General features: G+C 42.2%; 1 protein-coding gene across 1 annotated transcript; it reads left to right on the top strand.

Moving 5' to 3' along the window:
- The first annotated feature begins 1,631 nt into the window (after positions 1 to 1,631).
- Positions 1,632 to 13,995, top strand: si:dkey-32e6.6 (extracellular matrix protein 2). The gene is made up of 11 exons (XM_039800432.1): positions 1,632 to 1,847; positions 3,360 to 3,930; positions 4,116 to 4,270; positions 4,471 to 4,653; positions 4,901 to 5,069; positions 5,541 to 5,656; positions 7,232 to 7,364; positions 7,444 to 7,601; positions 7,797 to 7,936; positions 12,829 to 13,155; positions 13,614 to 13,995. Exons 2-11 carry the CDS (start codon positions 3,672 to 3,674, stop codon positions 13,789 to 13,791), a joined length of 1,818 nt encoding a protein of 605 aa, XP_039656366.1. The 5' UTR covers positions 1,632 to 1,847; positions 3,360 to 3,671; the 3' UTR covers positions 13,792 to 13,995.
- The last annotated feature ends 1,592 nt before the right edge of the window (positions 13,996 to 15,587 follow it).

Raw genomic sequence — 15,587 nt, 5'->3', positions numbered from 1 at the left:
ATGACATTTGGTACTAATGTTCATTGTGCATAGATGACTTTGGTCTGTCTTTTTAATCAAACGGTACCGCAATGGGGCTTTTTTTTTTTTGGGTTTCAACAATTTATACATTTTGCCATCATGTCGGTAACAGATGGATAGAATAAAATAAAAATATATATCTCTCCATCTATTCTTAGCAGGAAAATGTCCCAGTCTACTGCCCCCCCTTAATCTTCACAGTACATGCTAGAGCCTATCTCCATATTGCTCTGCATACACACATTGTCCATTCCTGTAGCCATGGCCACAACGGTGCCCATATTCTACAAAAGTAAGCAGAGAAATCAAGAGAAGTTAAAACATAGAAAAAAAGACAGTTGAGAACCACAGTACAAGAGGAGGCACTTATGGATTTATCCCAGGTGGGTGTGGCCATTTTAGGGAAAACTGGCAGAGTCAAATCCTCAGGTAGGGAGTTAAGCAGTGGAGCCCAAATTTCATTGAAAGACCTCTCGTTACCCTTCGCAACTGCATTAAGTCTCTCGTGAGGGAGGACCCTGAATATTTCCCTATACCATAATGTGATAGTAGGTGGTTTATCAATATCATAAATTTTCTAGCCAATAATAGCAATTTGTCGCATAGTTTGAACTTCAAACGGGTTAGTCACCTCCCTTGAGGGGAGGCCAAGAATGAAAAGGCCTGGGTCCCTCTTAACTTTTGCATGAAAGATGCCACTTAGTTTTTGTGAAATTGTACCCCAAAATCCTTTTATCAATTTACATTGCCAGAAGTAATATGTTCCAATCTCTCTATGGCACTTGTTACACAAAGGTGAGACCTGACGGTCCATCTTATTTAGTGTAATATTTTATACTGTCTCTCTCAATCTATTACATGTAAAGTGGTCTCCTGTCAGTCATCATCAATATACTGTGTTGAGATCTTTCTCCCACTTCTGTGCAATGCTTGTAATATCAAGAGTATAATATGTAAGAGTATATCAATGCATAGAAGGAAGAGCTAAAACGTGTGATACCTCTCCGGGACATAAGGAACCTCTCTACATCACTATACATGGCTAGATCAGGAGGGGGTGAGGTCTTGGATCCAATAAAGTGCTGACCTGGAGAAAACCATAATGATGTATCTTTATGGATACTGAATTTAGACTGCAGTTGTAAAGTCATTAATATCCTATCGTGGTACAAATCTCCAATCACACGCGCCCCATTGCCATGCCACATATCAAAAATATTGGGATGGAGACCTGGGGGGAAATCCAGGTTCCTCGTAATAGGGGTTAAGAATGAGGCATAACTTCCTCTGTCTAAGTATTTAAAGATTTCCTGCCACACTCTAATTGTGTTGTATATAATCGGGTTATTCTTGATATCCTTGTGTAGCTTTTTCTTATCACTCATGACCAAGCTCCATAGCGAGGATGGCAGAGAGGACCATGAATCTAGACAGGGCTTGGACTCAAGATGAGCATGTAACCATTCCCACAGGAAGTGAGCGTGGCATGCCCAGTTGTAAAGAATTATGTTCGGCAGGCCCAAGCCTCCCCTGTCGGAGGGCAGCTGTAGTGTTTTCATTTTCTGTCTGGGTCTCTTGCCATGTCATATGAATCTAGAGAATGCTCTCTCTATATCATGAGCAACCTTCTTGGAGATCTATAAGGGTAGCATTTTTAGGGGATATAATAACCTGGGGAATACATTAATTTTGATTAAGCTAATGCGCCCCATAAGCGATAGGGGGAGATTGTGCCATCTATCTAAGGCCTTCTTTATTTTGGTTGCTATGGGAGAGAAGTTAAGCTTCCATAGCTCTGTCAAGTTTGGTGATATTTTTATCCCAAGGTAAGTGAAGCCTGTGGGAGACAGTTTGAAGGGACAGTTGGTAGACATTTGTGGTTTTAAGAGAAATGTTTCCATCATGAGGTCAAAATCTCACCTTGTCCAATTTGGTTTATGATAAACTTGAAAAACAAACCCATTCCCATCAGCCTCATCTGGACTTAATGTTTTACTGCTAGCAAGTGTCAGCATGCTAATACACCAAACTAAGATGGTAAACATGGTAGGCTTGTACATGCCTGCAAAACATTAGCATGTTAGCATGTTGACTTAAGCATTTAGCTCAAAGCATCACTGTAGACTAGTCAAAATGTACTGTTTATTAAATGTTTGCTTCATGTGGCTTTTACAGATAGGTGTTATACATGTTGTAGAGCCGACAGAGAAACAAGGTAGTAAAGTCACTGAAGGAGGTTAAAAATTAAAAGTTGGATGTTTTGTAGGCCTCTGCGCCTCACTGCAGTGGAAATTGTAAATCCAGGGTGTTGTCAGTCTGGGGTTAAGGAAGGGGTTGAATGTGGTGAGTGGATTACTGCACATTGCTGTCAAGATTTAAATGAATAGTCTTTGGTCACATCACTATTTACCTTGGAAGAGCACATCAGGACCTGAGTGTTTCACTGTTGACTGTTAAGTTGTCCAATGTGCCATTTGGAATAAGTCTGGATTCTTCTCTTGTCTCTGTCTCATCAGCTGATCTTCAGATGCAGAAAAATAAATTAATACATAACATTAACCTCATTGATATGATCAGAAATGATCATATTTTGGTCCTTATTAATCACAGAAGCTGTCGTCCGGGACATGACAACGCGCACGCACACATTTTGACAGATTTAGTGTGCGTATATGTGGTTAATGAGCAAATAAATAGGAACTGTCAGCAGGTTTCACCCCACAGTGAAAATCCCAGTTTGGCTCAACTCTCAGCCAGTGGCACCTGCTTGGCTTAGCATTGAGTGTGAGGATGTACACACTCCAGACTACATGTGTAAGAATCACAGTGTATCTACGTACAGACAGTATTGTGCGTACAGAACGTAAAGACGGGCTCGTTGCCCACTTCTCAGAGGTCGTGTTTGTTTTCATACATAGATGCTAGAGGAGCTGTGCCAAACAAGGTTGGCTCCGACTTGAACTGTCTACCAACCCTGTCTCTTGTTTGGAAAAGGCCCAAGGTCAGTCTGATGATTCAGTCAGGAGGAAAACACAAAACTGACAGTGGATCACAAATGTATGTGTCAACCCACATGATAATGTCCGACTAGAATCTATCACAGTTGTATGAAACTTCTTGTATTCCAGTTTCTATCTGTGGCCCCCTGTCCGTCTCTTATCTCCTCCAAAAATCTCTGCTTTCCACCTAATGTTAGCAGACAGTTACGAAAGGATGAGGAGACAAGGAGGAGCAGGGTGGGTCTGTGTATTTCATGGATGAACGAGGGCCTTTATTAACAATGTGACAGCTTTTTCATTTTTTTTGGTTTTTTTGTTTTTTACCTCTCCGCCTCCTAGATATTCCTTCCCATCCTCCTGCTCTTTCTTCATTTCAGCGTTCACTCTGAGTTGGGGGCATGTGCAATATGGTTTAGAACTGCTTTTGGATGACTCACAACAGAGAAACCACAGCACAGCCTTTGCTACAAGTGTTTATAGTGACGTATCCTCTCGTGTAAACTCTCACGTCGACTGTTATTCAGAGTTCCTTTCCATTTTGCAATATTGCCTTCACTTTCTGTGGATTTGCATCATCCTCGCTTCTTGAAGACCTAAACGTTTCGGACTTCTCTCTCTAGCTACAACCACTTAAACTGTAAACTTTCAACCATGCAGATGCCAAGGACATGGATCACGTTCATTTGTCTGTGTGGCACAGTTTTATGTGGACAAAGCCAAAACTATTTGCACGACATGGATGCATACTTGGAAACGTCTTCAGAGTCACCTGAATTAGAAACGTCTTCAGAGTCACCTGAAACGTCTTCAGAGTCACCTGAATTAGAAACAGCAGCCGTCCATCCACCAGGAGTTGATAGAGGTGTGACCTTGTCAGATACATATGCTTTAAGTGTTACCCTCCCTGCTGGTAAGATCAGAGTTTTTATCTTTCAAATGCTGCCTGTTTCTGTCTGCATTATCTTGGCTAATGCATGCTTTAATAACTGAAATAGCTTACGGTATTTATGAATACAGCAGAGTGAAAAACTTTTTTTTTATTTTTTTTTTTATTTCATGTCTTTGTTTTTCTGCTCTGCTTTATGACTGGTGAAGAAGAGAGTGAGGATGAGCGTCTCCAAATGGAGGCAGAGGAGGCGAGTGAGCATCAAGGAGTTGATTTCAGGAAGCTGAAGGCTGGTAGAAGAAGGAGAGGTGCCTGGGGGAAGAGGAAGCACAAATCCACAGTGGAGGCCACTGCGTATCGAATAGTATGTATGACACTTGTTCTACCAAGTTAATACAAAAATGCATATTTATAAATAAAGAAATGTGAAAATGAAATTTTCGGTTTTTATGTTAGCAGTTTTTTTAAAACATATTTTCACCCATGTTCACTGGTTGATTTCATAGACAGGTTCATTTGCTCCTTTGTTGAATCATGCGGGTGACTTCTGGCTGCTTATTGCAGGCCGGGTTGGGGCGACCCCTGATGGGCTGGAGGAAGCGTGGGAGAGGAGAGGAGGAAACCAGTGCTCTAATGGCTACACTTAAGGAGCTTCATGCTGAAAAGCAGAGGCTGATGGATCAAGGGAAAGCAGGAGACGAGGAGGAGGAAGATGATGATGATGATGATGATGATGATGACGATGACGACGACGACGATGATGATGATGATGATGAAGAAGAAGAGGAGGTGTGGAGTTTAGTGCTTTACATCATTGATTCACCCATTTTAGTTAATTCATTTTCTGTCATGTAATTATTTTGGAATTCCCTGTCAGGAAGAGGAGGAGGAGGAGGAGGAGGAGGAAGAGGAAGAGGAAGAGGAAGAGGAGGAGGAAGAGGAAGAGGAGGAGGAGGAGGAGGAGGAGGAGGAGGAGGAGGAGGAGGAGGAGGAAGAAGAGGCAACTGAGCCTCCCAGCAATCGAACAGAAACACACTCCAGTTTTACAGAGTCTCCCCTCAGCGAGTGTCAGACTGCTGACAGAGAAATCAGCTGCAGGGGCATCGGCATGACTCACCTGCCAATCATCCATAACCTGCTGGCCACAAATCTGGATATGGCAGGTGTGTGTGTGTGTGTGTGTGTGTGTGTGTGTGTGTGTGTGTGTATTGTGGTGGTAGATTCATCATACAAAATGAGCCATGTTTGTGCTCGGTGGGATGGTTAGAATAGAAGTGTACTCCATTAAAACCGAATATAGTTGTGATATTGTTTACAAATGAACTGGTTCATTGTTAAATCAGTAAATCTAATTGCCACTGTGATTTATAATTTTTTTTTTAATAATCACTTTTATGTCTAACAGTTGTTTTTGGCAAGATACTAAACTATATACTAAAATAACAAAGGTCACTGACTATATTATTTACATAAAGAAAAGTTCCAGCAGACAAATGTCAACATGACATGACTTGTGAGTCAAGTGAAGTCCCTTTATCACACTCGTGTGAAATGGCTTCACAAGCCATATTACAGTATATACTTCCACTACATCTACTACATCATATCTCTTACCATGTGATTTATCATTAAAGAGAACAACATCAGAATCATTGCTCCACAAGTTTTCTCCGGTGTGCCGAACCTGGACACACTGGACCTGAGCAAAAACAAACTGGATGATGAGTCGTTCAGGCAAAGCCCCCTGTCTGTGAGTAACACCTCTCTTCTTCTCTGTCAGTCTCAACGATAGTTTAATACAGTATAATACTCTGCAAGTACATTACATTCTTAAAGTTGTATACTGTATGTTTAATCATTCTTGAATGTATATTTCATTATTACATTAGGGTTCAATTGAGGGATACCTGTTCTTGTTTTAAAGCAACGTTACACAGTGTACATGTGATACAAATGCAAAAGGTCACATAGTGTCACATTAATGTGATTCACCCACAATCAGACACATCCAATACAATCTAACTGCAGAGCTTCTGTAGTGCTAGCAGGCTCAAACCTGCAGTCCTAGACCTGAATTACCTGTCCAGCCTGCCTGACCTACGGGCAAGGGAGTGTTACAACTGTAACTGTTGTTTTTTTATTTTAAATACAAACTTAGTGTCATCATGTTTTTATTTGTCAAAAAGAGAAAAGCAAATAGGAGAAGCAGAGCCCAAAGGAAAACAACAATTTGCAATTTAGGTTACTACAGTAAGTTCCGTTTTTTGGTGCTGAAAGGGCATGAAAAATCTTTATGTTATGCCAAGATAAGGGAAATACATGATACATTCATTTACAAACCCATAAGGCTAAAATATGTTGATGTTTTAGAGCCATAAAACTGTATTTACTGCATTGGTCTATTTTGCAGTATGCAAACCAGCATGCTTTATTATTATTCTGACCCACAATCCTTTGCACAGCATATATGAGCAAGAAGGTCAAAGTTCAAGGTGTAATATTATGAAGAAGTAGTGTGTCCCAATTGTATGCATGTATGCATCCAACAGTATGTACTTTGTAAGGGCAACTGCAGTCCGTACTAACAGTAAAAAGTAAATGTCTGAGATTTGAAACCCTAAAGCTAAAAAAGCTTCCTCTTGTGGAGAATGCTAAATGTGAATGAGTGAGATTGTGAGTTACAAGCCACTTTTATAAGTCACTTTGCATGTAATTAAAATTAAAAGCAGGCTCTATCCTGTATCATTACAGTAATAAAAGAGCAGTGAAAATTGCATTAACTAATCCTTTCTAAGAATAACCTCTGGTCTAACCTCTAAATGACCACAGGCCCAACACAGATCCTGACCACACCGAGGCAGCCCACCACACGCTGACCAATGATTAGGCACCACCATCAGCATACTCTTACGGTATTGGCTGGGCAGACCTGTTGGAAAACAGCTGCAGCCAGTGATGTGTGGAGAATAAAAGCAAATTATTTTTTGAGGAAGTTTTTTTCTCTTTATTTTCTGCTCTCATCCCAGTAATGACAGAGGACTGATGGACTGGCTCGAGAGATGCCAAAGATTCAGTCCACTGCTTTTAGTTGACACACATCAACCACAGCGGCTCTCACTGAAGAGCCACACAGAGTGGCTTTTCTAAAAATACATGATAGATGGAAGAGATGCACAGATTTGGTGTATTTCAGTGAACTCTGGGATTGTGTCCTTCTCGGCAAGTCGGGGTGGAAAATTATGGATTTGGAGACAAGTATTCATTTTGTCTGTTTTATCTTTCTGGCCGGTTCACCCCTCTTTTTTCCCCGTTGCGTGTCATGTAGAACTTGACCTTTCTGAAGAAGCTGAACATAGATGGAAACCAACTCACCAGGATCCCAGCGCTGCCGCCATCTCTGGAGGAGCTCAAGATGAACAACAACAAGCTCAGTACACTCAGCCCTAACTGTTTTAAAGGTAGGATTTGTGTCTGTGTTCACGGAAGAGAAACATCTTGTATGAAAATAATATACCGTAATTGAGTGTTCCCCTCTAGGTTTGATGAACCTGTTGAATCTGGAGCTGGAGGAGAATACGCTCCATGAGGGCAGTGTGTCACCGCTAGCCTTCAGACCACTAAAGAGACTTTTGGACCTCCAGTTGGACAACAACCGCTTCCGTTACCTCCCTCTGGGCCTTCCTCCCTCTCTTCAGGTGCACTAGTATCACTTTACTACAGCATCTGGGGGAAATACTCCTCCTTAAAATGTATTAATCAGCTAAAGGAGGCAGCTGGGATTCAGACTTGTATTTAGGGTATATTCAGAGAGCCACAAACTGACATCAGGACAAGAATTGATGTCCCAAATGAGACATCCCTGTCTGTCTGTGGCCCTACTTTTCATTTAGGAGCTGGATATGAATGAAAATCTGATTGAGGCGGTGACGGAGGAGGCACTGAGGGGCTGCGTCCATTTGAGAGTGCTGGTCCTGAGTCACAACCTGTTGCATGAGCACAGCATCGCTACCCGCGCCTGGACCCGTCTCAAGTACGTCCATCCATCCAATAATGTCCTGCAGTTTCTCTATCAGCCACAAGAGGGTAGACTGGTGTTGTTTTGGATTCCAAACACTTTTGTTATCATTTTTTAATGTTTAAACGGTTATCAGTCTGACAGATCCGATTATTATTCCTATCATCAACATCAGTAGTTGAGGCTGACGCTCTGTTTCACTGCACATAAACACACTTCTCACTGATTCACATGAAGACAGACACATTCGTTTTCTATTTTCTTCTTTCTTTCTCTCTGTCTCTCTATTTCTCCCCCCTCCCTTCCCCCTCCCCCCTCAACACACACACACACACACACACACACACACACACACACACACACACACACACACACACACACACACACACCACAAGCAAACATATCACAGAAGTTATGACAGCTGACCTTGTGTACTTAGATGAGCGAGAGCTTGAGGGCAACTGTGTGCCTGTATGTGTCTCTTTGTGTAAATATGTTTCAATGTGTCTATGGTGTGTGTGTGTGTGTTGTTTAAATATAGTGAATTCCAGTGGGTTTTTTTCTTTGCTCCCTGGGATCCTTGTGAACCACAGTGGGAGCTTCAGGGAAAACTGAGGAAAAGAAAAATGCTAAAGAAAAGTGCAAAATTTGGATTGTATTTCATGACTGAATGATTATGTGAAAGAGGAAATAGAAATATGAAATTGGGAAAATATAGTTAGGGTAATTTTGACCGGAAAAATTATGATATCTTGTAGAGAGATGATGTGGGGAAAAAGAGAGCTTGAGTGAAATGGAGAAAGTTGAATGAGGCAGCGCTCCGAGATTTCGCTTGACTTCTGACTCGAATGTGTTTGACATCTGACACTTGACCTCATTAGTGGCGAGAGCAGCACTCTTCCCATTGGCACTGCAGGCTTATTAGCTAGTCCTCTACTTTAAAAGCATCCTTTAGCACTGCATAGACAAGAGAGTGGGGACAAATTTAACCTATTCAGCTGATACCTTAAAGGGCAAAGGTCATTAGCGAGACCCAAGTGGCTCAAAACGAGACTCCTCTCTGTGTTACGATTGTATTTTAATCTGCAGACATATAATAATTAAATCCACTTTGAACTACATGTGAAAAATCTATTCATTATGTAGCTCTGCAGAGGTTTGTAGCGAAACAGACAGCGAGGGATTGAAACAGAATGAAAAGTAAATTGCTCAATGTGAAAATAAACTGCAGTAGGCTGGTTCTGGTTAGTGAAGTGCCTCTGTTCCATGTCACGGTGCCAGTGTTATTGCTGCCTCCTGCTGGGGGTACAAGGAGGTAAGAGTGGAGGATACAGGAGGAAAAAAGAAGCTGGGGAGTGCAGTTTGTACCTGGGATCTGTTTCAGGCAGACCGGCCCAACTGCCAGTCACACGCCTCATTATCTAACTTGGTAATTTATCTCATCTTTGGTCAGTACTGTGTTTAGATTCATGTATTGTAACCTCATATTATATAGGTGTTTAGATTTTCGGTTTCCCAGATCCCTTTTTTTGTACTCTTTAAACTTATCCCAAATCTGTCTTTAGTTTGTGTTCCTCTGGGTGTGTTTACTGCCAATGTGTGACCAGTGTGTAAGCATACGCACAAGCTTAACAACTGGTGGAACTAATTAGACTGTAATGCACTACAGTTTTTAGGTTCTTGTACTTGAGTTTTTCCATTATATTGTACTTTATTCTTTAACTAAACAACATTTCAGAGGAAATTATTGTACTTTTTACTACACTACAGCTTTAGTTAATAGTTATTTTACATACAGGATGTATAATACATTATATATATATAATACATTATATAAATATGGTATGTATATATATATATATATATATATATATATATATATATATATATACATACCATATTTTAAAAAAGCACAACATATGTTGCATTATTTATAATTCAACTATTAGTACGTACAGCAAGATTTTCTGCATAATGAACGTTTTTACTTTAACTTTAAGTACGTTTTGCTGATAATAGCTCTCAAACCTCTGAGTTTAATTTCAGTGATCTTTGGTTTTCATTTAAAGGTTTCCTCTTTGGTTTTCAGTCTGAAAAAGTATGTACACTATACTGTAACCACAAATATACACTATGTACCACAGCAGTAAATTTGTTAAAGTCATATTCTGCGTTTAAAGGACTCCAGATGTGCTTCAGTCTGTTTTCAACAGATGTGACATATGGCCCAACATACTCCCAGATATCAGCTTACCGGTATGTTAAAAAATGTAGTGCAAACAGAAGCCTGCGCCATAATGACTTGATGTAGCTGACTATCATCCATCCATCCATCCATCATTTCAGTCTTGTTCTATCTAGCCTGCTTGGCACAGCCGCTCTGCCTGACTACATTACCTATCCCGGTTAGGTTGCCAAAGTCCATAAGTCAGCTTGTATCGTGCTGGCAGGGTGGGCTCGGCACAGATGGAACTGTGAGTATATGTACAAACCTCTCTGTGTGCTGGTTGCCATTAGAACCCAATACCCTGAGGATGAGCAGACCATCCGCTTGATTACTCCTGGCCATTGCTTTGCACAACAACATGGACACATTTATGCACACAAACACAGTTTTGTGTAATCCTCACTTTTAGTGTTTTAGCAATGAAGTAATCTTGGATAGAGAGTGCATTAGTATGCCAATTCTTTGAATATATGTACGGTATCTATTTGTGAAATAGCATTTTCAAATTCATACGCTTGTGTTTGTATATACATGTTCTTGGCACATTTCTGAGTATGTATATTTGCCTGTTTATGCGTTTATGAGTGTTTCATCTTCACATCATGAGTGGGTGTTGGTGTGTGCATGTGCGTGTAGGTGCCAGAGAGTGGGAGTGTTGAGGGTGGTGGTCTCTGAGAAGAGAGGACTGTGTGTCCCTCTGCTCATTAATACCATGTGGAGCTCTAAGGAGCGGTGGACTGCTGCTGAGCTTCCTGGCAAAGATTTAGAATACAAATCAGAGGCTCACAACTGGTCTGAACTGGTACTGAGAAGCTGACAGAGCAATATATTTCAGGGTTTATATATCAAGCAGAAACCACATTTTCACAGCAATCCATAACTGCCACAACACATATAGGTTAGACAAAAAGCCTGCAGCGTAGCCAGTGAGTGTTGGCTCTAGTGTTTGTGTGTTTTGAGTTAAATCTGTCATTGTGCTCCCTCCCCTGTCTTAACTCTGTTGTCAGTAAAACATTTATGGTTGTATTAATGTGAAGTTTTAGAACACCTCTGTTAAGCAGACAGGCATGTAACCAACCTCAGGTTTCCTGAAGTCTATAGTGGACCTTGTTTGACCAAACTGAGGGAGGAAGGCCTCGTGCTAATCATGACCTTAACTATGATACTGACAAATGATCAGAAGTTGCTTTTTGTACCAATGTTTTGATTAATTTAGGGATTTTAACCCTTTCTCATTGTCACACATCATCTATCTCATGGAAATACAAAACCCACAAAAACACCAGTGATTCATGTAGCCTGGGAGTTGCAAAGTTCAAGAGAGGCGAGTTAATGCAGAGGTCTTGCTGTAAGTCACCTTTACAAGGAGCAGAAATGCGGAGACACAGTCCAAGCGTCTCCCACATCCATAACCCTTCACTCTCTTTATTCTCATTGGTCCCCATTTCACTTCACTGTGTGGTCATTGGCTGGTCACCTTAGGGTGTTCTGAGCCCATTGGCAGTTTAATGTGGTCTATGAATGGTGGAATAACAGGAAATGAGGTTCCTCTCCCGCAGTGAGCTGTGCTATAAACTCACAACAGCTGTGTTGGAACATCTAACAAAAACACTGAACCCCTGTACTGCATCCTCATCCCTGAAAATCTGGTCCTCCCTCTATGGCTGTCATTCTCATTCCCACAAACCAAACATTTGTATACCCCTTATCCACCACTCAGCCACAAATTCCCCCTCAAACTGCCGTGTTCGCTTACATTGTATTCCCCAGGCCCCATTATTTCCCCCCTGCTGCTCGCCCTAATTCCCCTGCAGCCGAGCCTCACACTCTGCACTCCTGACTCCGTGCCTCCCCCACAGCGCTATGCAGGAGTCCATTAACTATAAAACATGAAGTCTGCAGTTAAATCAGAGTGGAACTGGGCATCCATTATTATATCTAATCTAGAGTCCTGTAAAACATGCTAATGTTAAGCAGGTGTGTAAAGTTCACCATGATCACCATCTTACTTTAGTGTGCCGGCATGTTAACATTTGTTACTTAGCACTAAACACAAAGTACAGCTTGGGCTGATAGGAATGTCATTCGTTTTGCAGGCGTTTTGTCATAAACTGAAGTATTGGACAATGTGAAATTTTGACCTGATGGTGCTGCTAACTGTAAAGTCAGAGATCACCAAAGTTGTTAGAATTCATCCTAAATGGCACATGAATGGGTGTACCAAATGTCATGGCAATCCATCCAATAGTTGTTGAGACATTTCACTCAAAACCACAAACGTCAACCTCATGGTGGCGTGGAGTTAAAGTTGGGGGATCATCAAAGTCTTCAGGATATACATCGTCTACTAACCATGAATGTCTGAACCACATTTGTGCCAATCCATCCATAGATGTTGAGATATTTCACAGGATGAGTGAAAACTCTGACCTACCGGTGGTGCTAGCAGAAAAGTCAGGGGATCACCAAAGTCAATAGGATTGATCCTCTGGGTACCATGAAATTTCATGACAATCCATCTCATAGTTGTTGAGATATTTCAGTCTGGACAAAACTGTTGTCCAGGCTAGAACGCCGGAACTAGCATGGCTAAAAATATCTAAAAGTAGAATTTTCATTTGAAGGTCTTCTTGTAGCTATCTCTCTGAGATTCATGATTTCTCTGTTTGTGTCTACTCAGGTCCCTGGAGGCCTTGGACCTGTCCTATAACAGATTTACCTCTGTCCCAATGAATCTTCCTCGCCATCTCCGTAAATTGACCCTCCAACACAACAACATCAGTCACATTGCTGCCTTTACGTTCCGTCACATGCGGTCAAATCTACAGTCCCTCCGTCTATCCCACAATGACTTGAGCAATGAGGGTATGGAACGAGTCTCTTTTGTTGGAACGTACCGCTCACTTGGAGAGCTCCTATTGGACAACAATCGTCTGGGGGAGATCCCTCGCTGCGTTCGACAGTTTAAGAACCTGCAGGTGCTGCGACTGGACAACAACCAGATCAGGTATGCCACTTTCCATACGGTTTTCAAAAGTCAAATGTGATTTTTAAAATGCAGGGATAAGCTATGTTTGTTTGCTTTTTACACAACCCTGTCCTGATAACATTAGCTGTGCTGGTGCAGCTTCCTTTGGAAATGACTCTAAGGAGCTTGGCAACGAAGCAAAGAAGGATATGCAAATTTATTAAAACTAACATTTCAACAACAGTCCTCGTCAGCATAAAGATGAAGACAATAACTATTTTTGGCAAAACTATTTTTCATTACTGTTGTGAACTGTACCAGACTCTGTGTCCCCTTTGATCTAACACAGTGACACTGGTAACCAAACCACTTATACAGCTTTATGCAGTTCTTTGTTCATTTGGGGAAACAACAAATTAGCATGTGCGGAAGGAAAAGTGCAAAATGCAGCTGATGTAGTATGTCTAAATTTAAGTGTACGTATGTTGTGGTTGCAGGCTGGTGAGGCAGTGGGGAGTGTGCCACCCTCGCAATTCTGGCTCCACCTTGGCTTCGATCCACTTGGAAAATAATCTGCTGGAGGTGGAAAGGATTCCCCCAAATGCCTTTTCCTGTCTCACTGATGCTCAGGGACTGGTCCTCTATCCACAGCAGGGGCACTCATATGACCAATAGACTACACAGTGGGATGGACATACAAGGACAGATACATAACCACAATATACACATGTGCATCATGCTGATGTACAGTTACTACACAGTTTTTCTGAAGGCAGGGTTTACAGAAAAATAGCTGTATTGTGTAGTTTGCTTAGTCAGTCAGCGCTATCTTGTTATCATCCCTAACCCTATCTTTTTTCTTTCACATCTCACCTTTGATTAGGAAAATGACTGTAATGTTTTTGTATGCATTAAAGTAAATGTGTAATTTGCACAGTAATGGAAATCATGAATGGGGTCATGAATCAGTCACATCTTGGGACTGCAGCATGGGGGACCCAGAGAGAAAGTGAAAATGGCTGGTGACACAGTGTGAACCTAAGAGGCCCATTAGGAAGGAAAATATAAATATCACACAGGTTCCCTATCACCAGATGACTTCCAACATAAACATCCACCCCTAGCCGCTCAGCAAAAATACAAGGAGTCACTTGACTGTGAGGGGTGCATGTAAAGGTGATGTAAGTCACTGTAGGATTGTGGACAGTCATTGGGGTGCAAGTATGTGTGTGACAGGAGTGGGCTGCCCATTATTTGGGATAGCAGGAAGGTAGTCTCACATTGCCAGACCCTCCTCCAAAGCGCGCTGGAGGAGGGTCTCCACATTAGAGCTGTAATCGGGCCTTAAAAGTACGGCCCGAAAAGGCCCGAGCCCGACAGAGTTCGGCCCGAGCCCGACAAGTACATTTTGATTGACAGCTTTTTAAAAGCCCGAACCTGTTTACAGCCCGACTGTACAAAAGGTCGTCTATTAGCAGTCATTGGTGTCGGAGAATAGCGCGGACACGCGCTTCACACCGCGAGCGGGCACACGCCACTTTCGGGCGGAAAAGGGAGAGAAAGAAAAAAGAGACTGCGCCGCACGCACACAGCTCCTTTGTCTTTCGTAAAAAATGAGTCATTTATACATGTTTTAACATCATTTATTCACGACTAACGGAGGCTATAGGCCACTTGGAAGTTGGAACAAAGAAACCGGCTAAGTCCTCCAGAAACCAGCCTCCGTTTCACCTCCTCAGGATCCAATTCAGCTGACCGCTCATTTACCATGGCAACCCGAAAAGCAAGCCCGAGCCCGGCCCGAGCCCGTGTAAAATAATAGAAATTAAGACCGAACCCAACCGAACCCGTCGGGTCCCGTCGGGTCCCGTCGGGTCCGGGTCCCGTCGGGTTCGGGCAAAGATCTTCAGCTCTACTCCACATAGCATTTGGGGATGGGAGGAAAACATGCTCTGGTTTATTGGCATTTCTTTAAACCAATCACATCATCTTGGGCGGTGCTAAGCACCGGAGAAAAGCCGCGGTGCCGCTGCAAAATAGGCTCGGAAGGAACTTGTTTTGGTGGAACACGTGAACGTTCAAAAGTTGTTTTAGTCATGTAACGGAAAACTCAGATTGGACAGATAGTCTAGCTAGCTGTCTGGATTTACCTCGCAGAGGTCTGAGAAAAGGTTAACCCTAGTCCTCATAAATCGACCGGAGTTTAAAATGCCAACACAAAGGAAGCCCAAGGCAACGGCTATCCGGCCTAAATGAGTGAAATCCGACGGATTTTCCGGCGGCAACGGAGCGATCCCGGAAGTGGAACGTCGAGGATATAGACTAGCAGGAAGGGAAGACATGGAAAAAGGTTAGGAACGTGGTGGCGCACAGTAGAGTGAAGGAGGGACAAACAACACACTGACTTTTAAGACACAATACAGCCATTGTTCTTAGAAAGTCTCTGAGCTGATCAGCGAAAGATGAGAAGA

The sequence above is a fragment of the Perca fluviatilis genome, chromosome 5 (genome assembly GCF_010015445.1).
Source record: "Perca fluviatilis chromosome 5, GENO_Pfluv_1.0, whole genome shotgun sequence".
NCBI lineage: Eukaryota > Metazoa > Chordata > Actinopteri > Perciformes > Percidae > Perca > Perca fluviatilis.
This window is presented reverse-complemented; position numbering and strand designations above follow the sequence as displayed.

Excerpts from the sequence above, each read along its gene's own strand:
- si:dkey-32e6.6 (XM_039800432.1), top strand. The coding sequence starts at position 3,672 with ATGCAGATGCCAAGGACATGGATCACGTTCATTTGTCTGTGTGGCACA. Across the intron at positions 7,365-7,443 it reads CAGCCCTAACTGTTTTAAAG|GTTTGATGAACCTGTTGAAT; the intron begins GTAGGATTTGTG and ends GTTCCCCTCTAG. Across the intron at positions 7,602-7,796 it reads GCCTTCCTCCCTCTCTTCAG|GAGCTGGATATGAATGAAAA; the intron begins GTGCACTAGTAT and ends CTTTTCATTTAG.